The following is an 18,823-nucleotide window of genomic DNA, read 5'->3' on the forward strand; positions in this document are numbered from 1 at the left end:
GGTGTGTTTATGTGCTTATCCTGGATCCTGATATATCATGAGGGTGCAGAAATAATGATAGAATTTTCAGTTTTGGGTGAACTAAATGGTTTATAAGTTGACATAAAAAATAAATTCCTCTAAGGATAAAATGAATGCCTTTTTTTTTTTTTTTTTTCACCAGGCAAAAATCGTAAGTCTGATTAGTGGTTTGTTCAAATCCTTGACCCTAAGTATGAATAAAAGTAATACTGATGCTTGCCTTTAGCAACCCCCACAAATGTAAGATGCTGAAGGCAAGTATAATAATGTTTAAAGAGATATCTGTTGATTAATAACAAATTACAAATCTCATGTCTGCTTTTGTCAGACATCTGGCTGTATAATTTGAGCAGCATGACATCTGCATCTCAACATCCAAAATCAACCATTATCATGTGTTTACCTAATGTGCATCAAGATCTCAGTGAGTGGAACCAGGTATGCAGCAGGCCCACATTTTCTATGTGTGTGTGTGACCCATCCTGTGTACTCTCCACAGCTGGCTTCCACTCTCCTCTTCCACTCCACTTCCTCTTCCTCACACATACACTGCTGCTCACCTCAGATGCCCTCCACACACACACAACTGCTGACCTGCAGAGAAGAGGCCACAAGGCACAATGAATGACAGCTTGACCTGTCATCTCCTCTGCATGTGTCCCCTGAAGCACCTTCACAGGCTGACCCATGGAATCTCATGTGAATGCAGCTCTGCCCTTCACTGCCCACCATTAATAACAATTCACATGAAAGAATGCTGAGTTATTGAGCAAGAGCATTTACACATGGGACCAACAAATAAATAAGTGAGTTTAAAAATATGTAAATGTATTGCTCAAAGGTTTTACTTGCATAGCTCAGGAGTCTTAAAGGAATCCTCTTATAATTTACTCACCCTGATGTTATTCAAAACCTGCATGACTTTCTTTCTTCTGTGGAGCACAAAAGGAGATGTCAGGCAGAATGTTAGAGCAGTATCGACATTCTACAAAATTTTGTTTCTCTATTCCACGGAAGCAAGTCATATGGGTTTGTAATGACATGAGGGTGAGTAAATGATGAGAGAATTGTCAAATGGCAGACGGATGAAGGTTTAGTGACACAGAAATGAAACACATCACCTTTAAAGAAACTGTTTACCCAAAAATGAAAATGCTCTCATCATTTACTCACCCTCATGCCATCCCAGATATGTATAACTTTCCTTCTTCTGCAGAACACAAATGAAGATTTTTAGAAGAATTTCTCAGCTGTGTAGGTCCATACAATGCAAGTGATTGATGGACAAAAATGTAAGCTCCAAAAAGCACATAAAGGCAGCATGAAAGTAATCCGGTTTTGGGTGAGAACAGACCAAAATATAAGTTCTTTTTCACTGTAGATCTTGACATCAGCAATCTCCTTGGTGATCATGATTTCAAGCTCGATTAATCTTCCTAGCGCCATCTAGCGCTCTGCACATGCGTTAATAACTATGAAGTATTTATTTCTTAGGAGAAAAATCATGGAAGTAGGAGACTTCAGCTAAATTCTCTATTTAATATCATTGCTGTTTAAAGAAAACAGTTGAGATATTAAAGAGATCTCATTTGAGAATTTTGAGAGTGTAAATGTGAAAATGATGAGGAAGCTGACCAAAAGGATTTCAGACTCAGTCCATCTAAAAGGTTACATTCCTTTCCATTTCATTACACCTATACACACAGAACCTGTGTGGTCATCCTTAAATCTTGCACCCCTTTTATTATAAAATGTGTAAATACTTTTTGGTTAGACAAAGTTTTCCACAGTTTAAATACCAGGGGCCATATTACAGAAACGTCTGATCTTAATAGTCTTTGTACTAAATTAGATTTTAACTGAAAATGACTACATGTTATTATTTATGCAGACACATTTCAAAATGCATTGTTTGTGAATAGTATATTCACTCCATTTACTCCAGCAATTAAAAATAAAAAATAAAATGAAATAAATAAAATCTGTTGTGTCACCACACAGATTTATTGCAAACTAATCTTACCGCATAAAGGTTAGGCACTAAGCATTTGACACTATGAATGTGCCCTCAGGCTTATGTTTCAGGGAGAAAACTAATGAACTTTTCAATATGTGGGAACACAGAACTGGCTGCACAGTGTGTGCACTTGATTGTACTGTAAATTGGTGCACAGGTGTTTGTACACCTGAAATCTATCAAACGCCTCTAAAAATATGCACCACAAAAGAAAACAACAATTTGTCCACATTTCATTGCCCCCTGCCTCAACAAATAGATGGGGCCTGTATGCATGTTCCTTTGCTGACATGAGGGTTTGATGACTTTATCTGTGCACTTTTTCAGGCACTTTAATTGCATTCCTCCCCGCTGCTGTTCCACAGCCTTTTGACATTATTTTGTGAGAGTGTACAAAAGGTACTCGAATGTACTGCCAACTCTTCCCCCAACAGACATTAGTAAGGAAATAACCAGTTTGTACCAACCTGCGAGCCAAACGCTCATGAGAATTGGCTATAAATTCAGTTGTGGTAATACCAGGCAGATGCTACTGGCTTGGGGCAAAGGGCTGCAGTCACTGGTGGTATATTAATATACAATCAAAGTTGATATAACAGGTGGTAGAAGTGTCAAATCAAAATACATTAAAAATGTATCTTTTTTTTTTTATATAAATCTCCACTTTCACATTCACTTCCACATTATTTTTCTTTTGTTTTTTTGGCAATTCACATTCTTCATGCATATCTCCAGTACTGGTCAGGGCTGGACAAAGATGGTGATTTATTGTAAAAAAAGAACTTAAATATTGAATTGTTTCTCACCCACACCTATCATATTGCTTCTGAAGACATGGATTTAACCACTGAAGTTGTAAGGATTAATTTTATGCTGCCTTTAGGTGCTTTATGGAGCTTCAAAGTTCTGGCCACCATCAACTTGCATTGTATGGACCTACAGAGATGAGATACTCTTCTAAAAAAAAATGTGTTTGTGTTCTGCAGAAAAAAGAAAGTCATGCACATTTGGGATGGCATGAGGATGAGTAAATGACATTTTTGGGAGAACTATTCCTTTCAGGATCTTGGGATACTGTAAAAATCATGAATATGGTACTCATTCAAAACTATGGTATATATCGAAGTACCATGGCTTTATCTGATGCCATCGCTGTACTGATAGCAGAATTTTTGTAAGGGAAGAAAGGGCCAAATGTCCTTCAGTAACCTGCCAACAATTGGAACAGCCTCTATGTAACACAGCACCTGTGTCTCAATAGCATTACTTCAGTCTCACACGGCTATTGGCTATTCAGTAGAGTGAAGTAGCAGTGACCCTGCCAAACTGGCACAGTGTACAATAATATCAGAATGAGCCTAGAGTCTTTTGCCTTTTCATGATCCTGGCCTTTCTGAGGCAGTTTTGCCCTTGCATAGCTGAGGTGTGAGGACGTGAGGAGGTTATCTGGGTGTGTTATGTAAATGCCCTGCTCTCCCAATGACTGAACTGCTCTGAAAAGCTGTGCAAAACTTGTACCTCACCTCCCCAAAGTGCCCGGCCTGCCCTCACTCTGGGACAGGAGAGTTGCATAATGCTTTATGCCACCAGCAACTTATCTAGCCAGTTCACACAACAATAATAGTTACCTTTTAGAGTGAGTTACCTTTCTTTACCTATCAGTCTGAACTATATTTACAGTGCTGCAATTATGCAATCAGGGTAACAACATATGTGTATGCTGCAACATTCCCCTTATGTTAAACATCAGGAACAAATAGAAGATGTTGTGAGAGATGAAGTTGCATGATGGTTGGTCAGGTGCAACATAACACATATTGTTTCATAACACATATTATTCTTGACGTTGAACTAACTGTGAAGCTCATGAAACAAATTTGACTCGTTTCTGAACAAATACAAATGTCTGAACATTGTTCAGCAAGTGTTTTTTTTTTTTTTTAACACTCTAAAACACTGCAAGCACTGAAAAGAATGTGCTTAAATTGCTAAATGTAGCCTGGGTGTGTCATAAGCTGTAAAGCTTGTAATGTAAATTCTCATGTGAATCTCACCAAAACATTTTAACCCAACATCACAAGACATAAATAAATGATATGATACAAATAGAAAATGAAGCCTATTTTCAGGGACAGTTCAGAATTTATTTTTATTTTTATGACAATTAAGCGAGAAAGAGAGAGACAATTACTATAATGTATACAGATGGTTTATTTCTTCTTTTTCTAAATTCTCATTAGATTTTCATTACTGTAATAGTCTTTTTTTTATCACAATATTTGTTGTCTGCACACTGAATGACAGTCAATCTGAAAAAAAGATCTAGCAAAAATATACATTTTTTAAACGTGCAAATTAAAAAAAAGTGCAGAGTTAAAAAAAAAAAAAAAAGACTTTCAATCAAACATTTCAGTCCATTTTCTTCAGTGCTCACACTAAACAACAGATACCTTTAATAGACACATAATTAGGGATTGAGACCAGCTGAACAGAACTGAAATATTAGAAACTTTACAGAATACAAATACAAACAACCATTTCTTGGTTAAATTTACATTTAAAATAAATAAATAAATAAACAAGCAGGCCCTATAGCTAAAGATTAAAAAAAAACAAAAAACACTGCACTTTTTCACTTTGCAAGTATAAAAATAAAAATAAAAAAAATCATTTTTGCTAGATATTTAAAAACAAAACAAAAAATCTGACTGCCATTCAGTGTGCGGACAGCAACTTTTGTGATTTTTTTAATATATTTTTGTCTCACGCACCTGAAGTTACAAGTTTTGTTTGAACAACAATTTTTTCACCTTTTTTTAATTATCATAATGGCAGTACAACAGATACTACCACGACACAAAAAGAGCAATTTAAATAATGTTGTATTGTTTTTGTTGTTGTTTTTTCCGCATTGCGTTAATAAGAATAAATTTTTTCCCATAATGGAAATAAAAGCAAAATATAATTCAATTATTTCTTTCTTTTGATTTTGTGGTGAAATTTGACCACAACCTTTCCGTTTATGTCAGATCCACCCTTTCAGTGATGGCATGTTAAGACTATCTGTTTCAAAGCACCAATAAATCGGGCTTTCACCAATATTTAATCATGAGATGATTAGATAACATTGTTTTATAAAGACTCTCAACATAAACCATTACACACCAGTTATATCTGTACAATTCTAAATAAGTGGTCCTCTATAAAAATGCAGTATAATAAAATTTCCCATATCATTATCCTCTCCATCCAACAGCTTGTGTCTACTCATAAGAAAAATGCCTCTGGCGATCTGTCACTTGAACTAGTTTTCCCACAAACATAGTTCTAACTGACAAACAATTGCAGAGAGTATAATGACATGTAAAGTCCGTGTAAAGAATGCACCTAATTAAAAAACAATTGCAGACATGTTTGAATAAAAAAAGACAATGAAATGACAAAAACCTCACCTGCATTGTGTGTCACTCAAATAAAGGTTTACTGCAAAGTGAAAGCACTTCTTTTCAGTGCCATAACTCAACTTTCTTTAACTTAAAAACTTTTCATCATAACAATGCAAACAGAATAAATCATCCTGTAATATTTATATGAATGCATAATTGATTTGCAGGACACAGCATTTATAAGGGCTTTTCACACTATACGTTTAACCGTAACATCTTTTTTTTAACCCAGAGTTAAGGCCACTTTTAAACCTGCGTTGAGCAATGTTTCAAAGTTTTCGTTTTGAAATGTCTGCAATGCTACCCCCAAATTGCGGTGCCAAAAGTTTGCAGTGTAAATTACTAACCCATGTGAAATAAGGAACAAGCTAACATAGGATTGTTTTGACCAAGGGTTAAAAGTGACCCTGGGTTGCCAATTTCATGTAAGAAAAGCCCAACAGTGTTTAGTTACCTAAAGAGATAGTTCACTCAAAAAGTAAGATTCTGTCATCATTTGCTCACCCACATGTTGTTCCAGACTGTATGACTTTCACAAAAATCAACACATGAGATGTTAAACAGAATGTTAGCCTCGGTCACCATTCACTTTTATTGTATGGGAAAGAGACATTTTTTACAGTGTAAAGTGTCCAAATCATATTTGGTCCCTGCCATTCCTTGTGCAGAAATATGCATCCAACCACATTTAAAAAGATTTCAATCCTGTTCAACTTTAACCTCAATTCATATGCTCATCTAGGTGACATTAACACTGATTGTAGACTAAGAATGCTCATACACTGTAAGTGCATAATAATCTTCTTAATATGTTACATACTGACATGACAATTAATAACATGAATGCATGCTGAAGTGATAAATGGTGGTCAATGTAGTGAACCTGAGTGTTTGGCTTTTTTGTAGCCTCTCTTGTTACACTAAAGATTCACAAATGGGTGTGATATCTGAGTCTTGACTATGCATTGAACTGAGTCCCGTATCTGAATCGTCATCATTAGTGTTGCATTTTTTTGAAAGGCCTCTTGCCTGCTCCACCCACACACTGTCTCCCTTGAGTGGCATCAGTGTGTCTGTTTTTATTGTGTCGTCCTCTTTCAGATCACCAGTGTCCTCGCAATCCTCCTCAAAATCCAAAGAGTTCACTTTCTCCAGTAAATCCCTCAGTTCCTTGTCTTTTGCCCCCCAAATCTCCTTCGCCAAGTCCAAATCGTTCCTTATAGCCTCTAAATCTGTGTTCAACCTCAGGCCGATGTACAAACTCGTGTCGAGTTGAGTTCTGATCCTCTCTTCTTCCAAGAGCAACTCATTTTCGGATGACACATCCACCTTTGGAGGTCCTGCATCATTGTCTTGAGTCTGAGTTGTAACTCTAAGGGGCCCCTGGGTGGAGCTGGTCTCAGAGTCTTTATTTGAAAGTTCCTCATGCCTTCTTTTCATCCATCTTTGATTGAGTTCCTCCTGGATCTCGGTTGTAATACTCTCCATAAGAGCCTCATGTTCGGCCAGTTCTTCCTGCAGTTTGATGACCTCCTCACATCTTTGAGCATATTCCTCAAACTGGGCGAGTGCTTCTGCAGAACTCATTTTGTCCCCCTCTCCAAGTGATGTTTTTTCTGGGTTTGTGTCAACTAAATACGTATCCTGGACATAATTTATCCCATGCATCTTCATTCTATCTAAATGAACTTTGGCCTCATACCTGTCAATTTCCCTGTCAAGCTCTTTTATCCTTTGAATCTGCTGGCGGATGGTGTGATCTTGAGATATGACCAGGTGCACAAGGGTCTCCATTTTCTCCAAAGATGATGCATCCTTGGATACACTCTGCGCCCTTTTCTTATTGATTTTATCCAACTTTCTGAATGCTTTTCTAACAATGCGTCTTTGTTTCTCTTGTGACAGAGCCATGGTCACTCTTGCGGTCCCCTTATAGACGCACGTTGGGCTCTCCTTGCTGAGCACTACGCGCGCCTCTGCGCTCCGCGGCCCGTTGCTGGGTAAAGACGCCTCATTTTTCACCAACACAAACCTGACGTTTTCCTGTTCCTCTCCCCATGCACTCCACAGTCGAAGGATCTTCGTTTTGTTCGGCAAAATCCTTTCAAACCCCCTCCATTTCTCCACAATGCAGTAGGACTGTGGCGAGCCCGAGAGCATCGCGGTGGTGACGCACTGCTGTAAGTTCTGCTCCTCCAGTAACACTCGGATCACATCCGCGCAGGTCGTGCGCTTCGACAAGCCCGACACGAGCTTCTCCTCTCGACAAACCCACACTGATATTTTGCTTTCCTCAGCCTCCATCTCTCAAACTGATCCCGCCAAGTCTGTTAAAGTTGACTGCTCCCTTAAACGCTTTGGTCCGGTAATTGAAAACTGTGGGATACTATGTTAAAAATGAAGGGTTAATCCACAGTAATGTAAAAGGCGGATAAAATGTTGTTTATTCGCTCCCCATATAGAGTGAAGTTCATAGTCCAGTGTTGGCAGGTTGCGGGGTCTGCACATGTGTCTCTTATCTGTCTCTGTGAGTGAATGAGAGCAGATGGGACAGCGCTGCTCAAACTACTCTACTCTGATCACATGATCTAAAACACTGCCACACAATGTCTGAACATTCTAAAGATATTTGAGCCTTTTTTAAATTTACGCATTCCATTTTTTCAACAAAATTCCATCAAATGTACCTACTAACATTTTCCCATTCTAATGAATCAACATATTTTTATAATTATAATTTCATTCATAATTACAATAATTTATTACAATTATAATAATATTAGAATTCTATTAACTATAATAAATTATACTTTTTATTTGTATTATTTATATATCTAATTACTGAAAAAAATTAATATATGCATAAAAAGTATTAAATATATGAAGGTAAACAATGATGTAGGCTATAATACATAGTGCAAAAAAAAAAAGAGAATAATATTAGAATTCTAACAACTATATTAAATTTAATTTTTATAATAAATATATTTTTTTATAATTTATTATACAGTATATAGCTTATATTACGGCTGTGGATCGATTTAATTTTAACTAATTAATCACACAGTTTTCTGTAATAATCGTGATTAATAGTGGTACATGGTACATTAAAACAAACATTAATATAATAATAAATATTTTTTACTTTATATATTGTCACAAAGAACTAGAAAAGAATATGTACATGTACATGTTCAGTTTTGTTTTTATATTTTTGATACAAGTTTACACAGTTGATACATGCCATTAAATCAGCTGACATTCTGTTATTAAAAGTTGGGCAACATCTTCTGCCGTTTTCCAGTGAAAAAACAAAAAACAAAAAAGGGATCAGATGGGCATATTCAATTCATATCAAGCTTTACTGGCAAGATAAAACTTAAAGGGATAGTTCACCCAGAAATGGAAATTCTCTCATCTTTTACTCACCCTCATGCCATCCCAGATGTGTATGACTTTCTTTCTTCAGCAGAACACAAATTAAGATTTATAGAAGAATATTTCTGCTCTGTTAGTCCTCACAGTGCCAGTGAATGGTGACCAGAACTTTGAAGGTCTTCATTTTTAATGTGTTCGTTAAACAGTCAACTCTAAATTGCAGAAATTAAAGTGTTAAATTTCCCAGCCCCAATATTTATATATTCACTACCGGTCAAAAGTTTTGAAACACTTGACTGAAATGCTTCTCATGATCTTAAAAATCTTTTGATCTGAAGGCGTATGCTTAAATGTTTGAAATTATATATAATTGTGCCACCATATAAAACTAAAATGTGATAAAAAAAAAAAAAAAGTTTTTGAAATTGATGACTTGGACCAAATAATAAAGAAAAGCAGCCAATAAGTCCCCAACATAGATGGGAACTCCTTCAATACTGTTTAAAAATCATTCCAGGGTGATACCTCAAGAAGTTGGTTGAGAAAATGTCAAGAGTACATGTCTGCAAATTCTAGGCAAAGTGTGAATACTTTGAAGATGCTAAAATATAACACAGTTTTGATTTATTTTAGATTTTGTTTAGTCACAACATAATTCCCATAGTTCCATTTATTTTATTCCATAGTTTTGATGACTTTATTTTTATTCTAAAATGTGAAGAAAAAAATTATAATAAAGAATGAGTAAGTGTTTCAAAACTTTTGACTGGTAGTGTATATATATATATATATATACACTGGTGGCCAAAAGTTTGGAATAATGCACAGATTTTGTTGTTCCGGAAGGAAATTGGTACTTTAAATCACCAAAGTGGCATTCAACTGATCACAAAGTATAGTCAGGACATGATGTAAAAAACAGGACAATCACTATTTGAAAAAAGTCATTTTTGATCAAATCTAGACAGCAGCCATCACTCCAACACCTTATCCTTGAGTAATCATGCTAAATTGCTAATTTGTTACTAGAAAATCACTTGCCATTATATCAAACACACAGTTGAAAGCTATTTGTTCGTTAAATGAAGCTTAACATTTTCTTTGTGTTTGTTTTTGAGTTGCCACAGTATGCAATAGACTGGCATGTCTTAAGGTCAATATTAGGTCAAAAATAGCAAAAAAGAAACTTTCTCTAGAAACTCGTCAGTCAATCATTGTTTTGAGGAATGAAGGCTACACAATGCTTAAAACTGCCAAAAAACTGAAGATTTAGAAGGCCAGATATACAACTAAACAAGAGGATAAATACATCTCTAGTTTGAGAAATAGACACCTCACATGTCTTCAGCTGACAGCTTCATTGAATTCTACCCGCTCAACACCAGTAAGTATAATTTTTTCACGTTATTAATGTCCTGACTATATATTGTGATCAGTTGAATGCCACTTTGTAAATAAAAGTACCAATTTTTTTCCATAAGAGGAAAATCTGTCCATTATTCCAAACTTTTGGCCGCCAGTGTGTGTGTGTAAATATATAGGAAAGAAAGAAATAAATAAATTTTTACTTGAATGAAAAGGGAACCCTGATAGCACATATACATTACCCAGACTATTTGATGTGTGTTTACATCTGGAAGACATAGTATGTTTTAGGTTGTATGCTCATCTGCAATACATCTTCCAGACAAGTGCACACCAGTGTTGTAGTACTCGAGACCGGACACCAAGTCCAAGACCATGGACTTGTCAGCAATTTGACTCGGTCTTGACTCGTACCCAAACAAGTGTGGACTCAGACTTAATCCCAAGTCCAGTCGAGTCTCTTTTAAAAAAATATACAGTGAAAGCTTTGATTTATCTGGATTATTTTTTCATACGTTTGTCCTGCATTTCAGTCTGCTGCGCAGAATCAGAACTAGTGATTCACGAACAAATCATTCTATTGAGTCGGTACTTTTCAGCAAATTGGCCAAACAGGTTAGCAAAAAGGCCTGAATCATTTGGCTATTCATTCCTATTAGTTCGGACTGCTATTTCACTGAATAATTTGCAGCAGTTTCTCACTCATTAAAACAGCTTCGGGATATTTTAGAAAATGGGAAACAAACTAATCGTTGGATAAAGTGGATATTTACCTACAGTCAACAAAAGACTGCTTTTTTGAGAGGCAACTTGCATTGGTGCTGTCTTGTTAATAAGGGGCTGTTCACACCAAACGTGTTGTTGCGTCCACCCATGCTGTTTTTCAGTTGTTTTTCTATGTAAACATGCTAAAAAGATGTCTTTGACTGTTGCTTTATGTATCGCTGTGTTTTTGACGTCTCGTGCAGGAGTGCCACGATTTTTTTAAAAGTTCTTTTGTCAAGTTAAGAAGAACATCAACTGTTAAAAACATGTCTCCAGACACCTGTGTTATACTCTTTTCCCTGATAGCACACATACAACACCCAGACGTCTATTTGATGTGTGTGTTTACATCTGGAAGACGTCTATTTTACGATGTTTGCTTATCTGCAATACGTCTATAAGACGTATGTCAACAAGTAGCCTATGTCTTGGATAAGACATTTTTCAAATGTCTTTGAGACGTTTATGATTTAGAATGATTGTAAATCTGATCTTTTTAAGATATTTAGTAGATGTTAGATGCTTTCCAGATGAAAAGATCTAAAACAGACATCTCGGAGACGTACGTGTGCTATCTGGGTTCGTTGCACTTCGTTGGTCTGAATGGCCTCTAGTCTTTTAGAAATGCTTTAGCCAGTAGTTACATGAATGGTACACAAACTGAAGAAAATGTAAAAATTATTCTCTCGTTGTCATCAGAATTGAGTGGTTTCTGAAAAAATAAACATAAAATAAAAAATAAAAAATAAAACGGTTTCTGTGCGTACCCAGAGATGAAATCTTGCAGCCAAAGGCAAGCAGTTTTTAGGCCCATTTTAGTTACAGTACTGTAATACAGTATTTTGTAAAGCAGAAATGTTTACTTGACTTGAATGGAATATAATAGTAGCCTATACAGATGCTGGTAGTTTGTATTGCCATGCTAAGTCACATAGGCACTTTGAACCTTTAATTTAAGTTTTTTACTGACATTTTGTGTGACATATGCGCCTAGAGTCAATAGTTCTTACATTTACTACATTCATAAATAAAAACTCTTGTTTTAGACTCAGCCTTTACTGGTCTCGGTCTCGACTTGAACTTGGCCCTCTCCGGTCTTGGTCTTGATTCGTACTCGACCATCTTCCTGTCTCGGTCTTGACTCGAACTCGACCTACTCTGGTCTCGGACTGGACTTGGACTCGGATGAGCTGGTCTCGACTACAAAACTGGTGCACACACTACAGTCATCTGATGCTCAGTGCACAGCCATTAGTCTAGCTTGCCACACTGCTACAGAGGTCCCTGCTGTTCACTATGATTAATGAAACACTTTCACAAATGAAAACTGGCACAGTCACTCTCCCTAGTGATCAAGGCTGGTATTACTTCAGCAACAGGCATCACTAAACTTGACAGATTTTGAGTTAAACTGCTTAAACCAGCCTAAGTTGGTCCTTGCTGGTTTTAGATGGTTTCCCAGCCTATAAAAGCTGGTGCTCAAGTATCCCAAACCCTGTAAAACCAGCCAACTGACCATCCTGACTGGGCTGCGTTTCCCAAAAGCATAGTAATCTTAAGTAGATCGTAGAAACCATTGGAGCCAATGGTATCTACGATTAACTTAAGCTTGCGATGCTTTTGGGAAACGCAGCCCAGGCAGGTAGATCAGCCAATCAGGTGGTTTTAGATTATTATTATTATTATTATTATTATTATTATTTATTTTATTTTAGGCAGGTACACTGAATTTCAAGTGATTTTTGTGCGGTTATTTGAACGGGATTTACAAGAAGAAAAGCTGTTCCTGTATGTGGCGACAGAGGGCGCTGTAGACCGCATTTTCAGATCAGATTTTACATCCATGCTGCAGGTTAAATTGGCCAACTCTCATGTTCTGTTGAGATTGACTTCATATTCTTTATATTTGGGGGGTCTCATAGACCTGTTGTGTGAACTAATAGTAATTTTGAAATCAACCTTTAAATTAGTTTGTTATGCTCCTCCTCTGATTTTAAAGTAGGTAAATATTATTGCATTATTAACCAGTCTGTTGTATCACATTGTAGACTTAAACATTCAGAAACATGTCTGTTGTCCAATATAGTACTGTTGTTTCCATTTAGGGCAACTTTCAAATAAAATAAAGTAAAAAACACTGGCATTTATGTACTGCTATACTGTGCACCGTACACCAATGATTTCATTTTACCATGTGAAAATGTATTGCATTTATTATTATTATTATTATTATTATTATTTATCTGGGGTCTAATAGATTTTTTTTATATGGGAGGTTTGAAGCATGTAATCAAATTGAAATTATGTCTATGGTTATTTCTTGATGAAAGTCATTAAGTATTAACCTGATGCTTCAAAGTTAAAGGGATAGTTCCCCCAAAAATGAAATTCTCTCATCATTTACTCACCCTCATGCCATCCCAGATGTGTATGACTTTCTTTCTTCTGCAGAACACAAATGAAGATTTTTAGAAGAATGTTTCAGCACTTTTGGTCCATCCAATGCAAGTGAACGGGTGCAAAAGTTTTTATACATCAAAAATCACACAAGGCAGCATAAAAGTAATCCATAAGACTCCAGTTTTTTAATCCATATCTTCAGAAGTGATATGATAGGTGTGGGTGAGAAACAAATCAATATATAAGTCCTTTTTTTTTTGCTAGCAATTCTCCTCTATGACAGTAGGGGGCGATAAGCATGAAGAATGTGAATCATCAAAAACAGAAGAAGAAGAATGTAAAAGTGAAAGTTAAAGTGGAGATTGACTGCGCAGGGAGAATTTATAGTAAAAAAATACTTAAATATTGATCTTTTTCTCACCCACACCTATCATATCACTTCTGAATACATTGATTTAACCACTGGAGTCTTATGGATTACTTTTATGCTGACTTATGTGATTTTTGGCACCCATTCACTTGTATTGTATGGACCTACAGAGCAGAGAAATCCTTCTGAAAATCTTAGTTTGTGTGTTGCTGAAGAAAGTCACACACATCTGAGATGGCATGAGGGCGAGTAAATGATGAGAGAATTTTCATTTTTGGGTGAACTATCCCTTTAAGTACGTTTTTCAAGCTATGGAAATGGCCTTGTGGTCTCTCAGACCCCAAACAGAACATTAGGAATATTCTTATAGCTGATGTAAAGACCTTTATTTGAATGAAAATGGGGGGGGGGGGGGAAACATTGAAAAGCCAAGGAGCATTTTAATTATTTATTTTATTCAATATTGTATACATACAAAGTATCTAGAAAGCTACAAAATACCTACCACTTTATCAAGAAGGCATCAAAATGTTACGGAGCAAAGACAAGACCATATGCGATAAAGAACACACACATAGTACATTTTCTCTCTTCTCTCTTAAACTTGCTCCAATGTTGTTGTTTATTCCATCATCGGGAGGATATTAAAAGATATCACACCTTTGTACCAAGAAAAGCCAGAATATATAATTTTATACAAAGCACCTTTTTACAAAAAAATCTCTGCACACAAACCCAATTTCTTTTTATGATACTATCTTGAACTAGAGAAAAGTTCACTTTAAAGCCAACATCTTTAAATGGTAATGAACTTAGAAGGTACCAGTACCTACACATAGACAAAATACAAACGATCAAAAAACATAAGCTAAGCTGCCGACATACTGTAGTCCAGATTCCAATAAAATCCTTGTGTAGTGTCTATTTCTAGCAAAATAATGTCCATTTAACATTCATCATATTAAAGGCATTAGTCCTCAGATCCCTAGAGCAGTATAGGGGGACTGTTAAAGGAGGAACTGATATAGCGAAAGCACCAGCAGAGCAGCAGTAACAGTATCACCACCCAAAATGGGTTCAGAATATTATACTGACGTCATCACAAAACCATCGCATATACATGTAGAACAATACAGAAAGATCTCTACATGAAACATGAACAAAGGGCGAAGGGAAGGCAAACACAAAACACTCAACATTGTTTGCCGTTTTGATATCAAGCGTACTGAACTCCACAGTTTACTTTAAGCGGTACAACATAGAGAGCTGTAAATCTAACTTATGAGTCTATCACTTTGATGGTTCCTCTGAAATCGTCCACTTACATAAACAATAAATTATGAAGCGTAGTGGAGATAATATGGTCTGTAGAAGTCAGCTTTTTCCATAAAGGATTTAAAAGTGACATTGTGGTTGACTATTTGCTAAGGTTTGAGGAGTAACACACCTTGACGTCACTCGATATAGTGTTTACTATATTCATGAAAGAAAAATAAGACATTAAAATGGCTTAAAAACAATACAAAGAGAAAACGGCATTTCAGCTGTCATAATCTCAACGACGCCATGAGGTTTTTCACTTTTGCAATGTATGCGCTAAAAAAGTAGCTAAAGCTCTATGTCAGATAAGTCTCTCACAGAAAGCAACTCAGCACAAATGAACCAATGATCTTCAAATAAAAAAGTACAGTTTGCCACATCCACCAAACCAAATGCTGATAGATATTTGTCTTTAATAATCATTATTATAGAAATTTATCTCAGTACATATCCGCTCACTAGCCCATGTTGATTTTTCTATAAAATTTTATGAAGGCAATGTGGTGAATATTTTACCTACATCCACTTATTTGGTATTTTTGATAATCTTAATAATGCAAAATAATAAAAGGTAAAGTTCACCCAAAAATGACAATTCTTGCATCATTTACTCACCCTCATGCCATCTCAAATTCATATGACTTTCTTTCTTCTGTGGAACAAAGACATTTTGTAAGATGTATGAGGTGTTTTTGTCCTCAAGTCAATGGGGTTCAAAATTTTCAAGCTCCAAAAAGCACATGAATGTAGCACAAAAGTAATCCATACAACTCCAGTTGTTTAATCCATGTCTTCTGAAGCAATATGATCATTTTGGGTGTGAAACGGACCAAAATTGAAGTTCTTATTCACTATAAATCTTGACACGTGCTCATGAGAGAAGCTCATTCACACTTCCTCTCACTTGATACAGAGCACTGTACACAAACCAGACATAGTGTTGCCAGGTTTTCATGCCCAGTTGGGCTATTCTGAAAATGCAGTTACAAGCTAAAATGATTGAGTTTTTTGGGCTACTTTTAAAATGTATCACAGTCACCAAAAGGTTGATGATGAACACTAGACAATGAAAATGGAACATCTTATTGATGTATATTGTCTGATACCGGGATTGAGTACTTGGCAACCACGTGGATGAATAGTCTTGAAGCCTGCACTGTATTCCAATCTGCCTGGGTGTAAAGACTAATGCAGCCTTCAAGTGCACCTAGGAAGCTCGTACCTCCAAGTCGGGCATTCGTTACTACGATATGTCATGCATTCATGTGGTAAACCAAATACAGAAGAAGCCAAACATAAACAACGCAATGAATGATGGCAAAAACCCTTTTTCTGTTGTACCAGTGAATAAACATTAGTGAATAAACCTGCATCACTTATAAACGACATATATGATTTATTAATGCATGGTATCTAACATATTATTAATTAATTTGCTTCAAACAAACCACGAAGGGTGAGTCATTAGTTGACTGTCATATATAACAAATTAATATTATTGAAATAAATTACAGAAGTTGAAATAATTTTGCAAAATCATTGCTTTTCATGTCAACACGCCCCTTCCAACGTATCAAATCTGAAACTTGTGTATCATCTAGAATTCGAGTTTCCCACTCGTTAATATGACTTCGCTTGGTCATTTGTGTGGTCAGAACTCATAATTACGATATTTCTGACTCCACTTGAAGGGCACATTATAGTGAACAAGGACTTAAATTTTGGTCTGTTTTTTTAACCCAATACAATCACATAACTTCAGAAGACATGGATTAAACCACTCGTATAATGAGTCGTATGGATTACTTTTATGCTGCCTTTATGTGCTTTTTGAAACTTGAAAGCGTTATACCTCATTGACTTAAATTGTATGGACAAAACATCCTTCTAGTCACACGAGTTTGAGACAGCATGAGGGTGAGTAAATGATCATTATTGGGTGAACTATCCCTTTAAGTCTTTTCTAAGCTGGAAAATCTGAACCAAAGGCACTTTCATGCTACAGTGCAGGAAATAAAGAGAAGATAAATGCATCTCCTTAAACTTTTTGGTCTTTTTGGATAAGAAAGGCAAGATTGGATAATTTGTTTTACGTGTTATATGTTTTACATCACTGAGACTTCAGCAAGAAAGCGTTAAAGGTCGACCAAATGTGCACACTGGCCAGTGCTCTTTAATTACGATGACATACTTTAGAATCTAAATGTTTTTATTTTTTTATTTTCCCAAAATAATGACACTCTTCCGTGTTCACTTCATACACTAAGGCACTGTGCTGTATGAGTTACACTTTGGCAGTTTTTTACTGTACAATTCCTACAACATGTGACGATAAGAAAGTCTTCCAGCTTAGGAAAGAGGTCACAGCTTTAGTGGCATCTTTTGGAATTCACACAACTATTATTAAGGCTTTGCAGTCGTAGAAAACGCTTAGGCCACAGAGACATGGGCTGTATGGGTATTCAAAGGCAGCATGATTGATTCCATAACTAAATCCGTATTGAAGATGAAGCACTCCAGAAAGTACAGGCGCGTTCAGGGATGGGTTTCGGGAAGTGTGACCTCCTCAGTGCGTCTGTGGAACAATTGTCCCAAATCTGAGGGAGTTTACGCTCTAAGGCAAGTCCAACAAGTGGATCCAAGTGCTCGGGTTAAGTCGATAGATAATCCATCAACCCCTGTTAGTTAATGCAGTGCTTCTTGTTTTTTTTTTTTTAGAGTTACTCTTTACACAAGCATGTTGGCAGGAGACATTTAGCTGTACAGGAAACAGTAAGAGGTTGATTTTCTGCATTTTCTTATTGCAGGCAATGACGTAATTGAAAATAGACACAGGTTATTATAAACTTATCACAGTGCAGTAATTCCTCAGGATGTCAATGAAAAAGAATAAAGGAACGTGTACAAAAGAAAAATTTTTTTTCAATGGCTGGACTTCTGAATTCCCTGAATTATGTGGATGTTCTGAATGCAGGAACTGTTGTTTTCCGATGGCCACAAGAATGTTTCTTTTTACATCTACAGTAGCTTTCTTTCTTAAAAAAAAAAAAAAAAAAAAAAAATCATTGTTCCAGGATGGAATTTCTCAAATACCTTTTCTTTGGGAAAAATCTACAAGTATGTGAGAATGTATATACACATTTGTACACACCTACATCATACACACATTTATGGCTACACCCATATGCTTTCATACAAATGACAGACATAAACAGGGACAGGAAGCAAATATGTTCTCTTTTCTTGTACATTACATGATAAAAATTAAAATGAGGTTGTTTTCAGATTCAATCTAAATCAACCCAATCTTAAAGTCAAATGATACTGTCACTTTATCTGTACAGCCTAGGAATTAATGTTGATTACGTATTCTTTGACATTCTTTCCCATATTAAAACATAATACAACTGTACCGCAATTCACAGCTGCAGTTAAACGTCAAATACATATTACTAAAGAAAAAATATATAATTATAAGCGTCACCCAAATGTGTGGGAAAATCATCTTGAGTGTGTGTTAAGCGAGAGGCACTGCCACTGTACTGAGGTTCAGAGTCTGTGTGAAAGAACTGTTTCATTCCTTCACGAGTCTGTAGATGTGATGCTGGGCTCCGTGTTCACTGTTCGACACCTCAAACACACAGGCCATGCACAGCAGGGTCTCCTGTGTGTCTCTGTTTGTGACCACCTGAAACACAGCAAGAAATGGCATTACTGTAAAAGTACCACAACTACCGTAAA

The 18,823-nt window shown here is 36.2% G+C and overlaps 2 protein-coding genes across 5 annotated transcripts in view; both read right to left on the reverse strand.

The window, feature by feature from the left end:
• Positions 1-6,094: 6,094 nt before the first annotated feature.
• On the reverse strand, positions 6,095-7,989 carry LOC127440605 (ras association domain-containing protein 10-like). Its single transcript, XM_051697285.1, has one exon. The coding sequence runs from the start codon at positions 7,786-7,788 to the stop codon at positions 6,400-6,402; it is 1,389 nt and encodes a 462-aa protein (XP_051553245.1). The 5' UTR covers positions 7,789-7,989; the 3' UTR covers positions 6,095-6,399.
• Positions 7,990-14,203: 6,214 nt separating this feature from the next.
• The window catches only part of LOC127440621 (transcriptional enhancer factor TEF-1), a 121,244-nt gene continuing 116,624 nt past the window's right edge, over positions 14,204-18,823 (reverse strand). For all 4 annotated transcript variants that reach the window (XM_051697321.1, XM_051697349.1, XM_051697330.1 and 1 more), the window contains one exon: positions 14,204-18,770. In XM_051697321.1, the coding sequence (XP_051553281.1) occupies positions 18,657-18,770 (114 nt within the window). In that variant the 3' untranslated portion in view covers positions 14,204-18,656. The remainder of the gene's footprint in view (positions 18,771-18,823) is intronic.

The sequence above is a fragment of the Myxocyprinus asiaticus genome, chromosome 1 (genome assembly GCF_019703515.2).
Source record: "Myxocyprinus asiaticus isolate MX2 ecotype Aquarium Trade chromosome 1, UBuf_Myxa_2, whole genome shotgun sequence".
NCBI classification, from domain to species: domain Eukaryota; kingdom Metazoa; phylum Chordata; class Actinopteri; order Cypriniformes; family Catostomidae; genus Myxocyprinus; species Myxocyprinus asiaticus.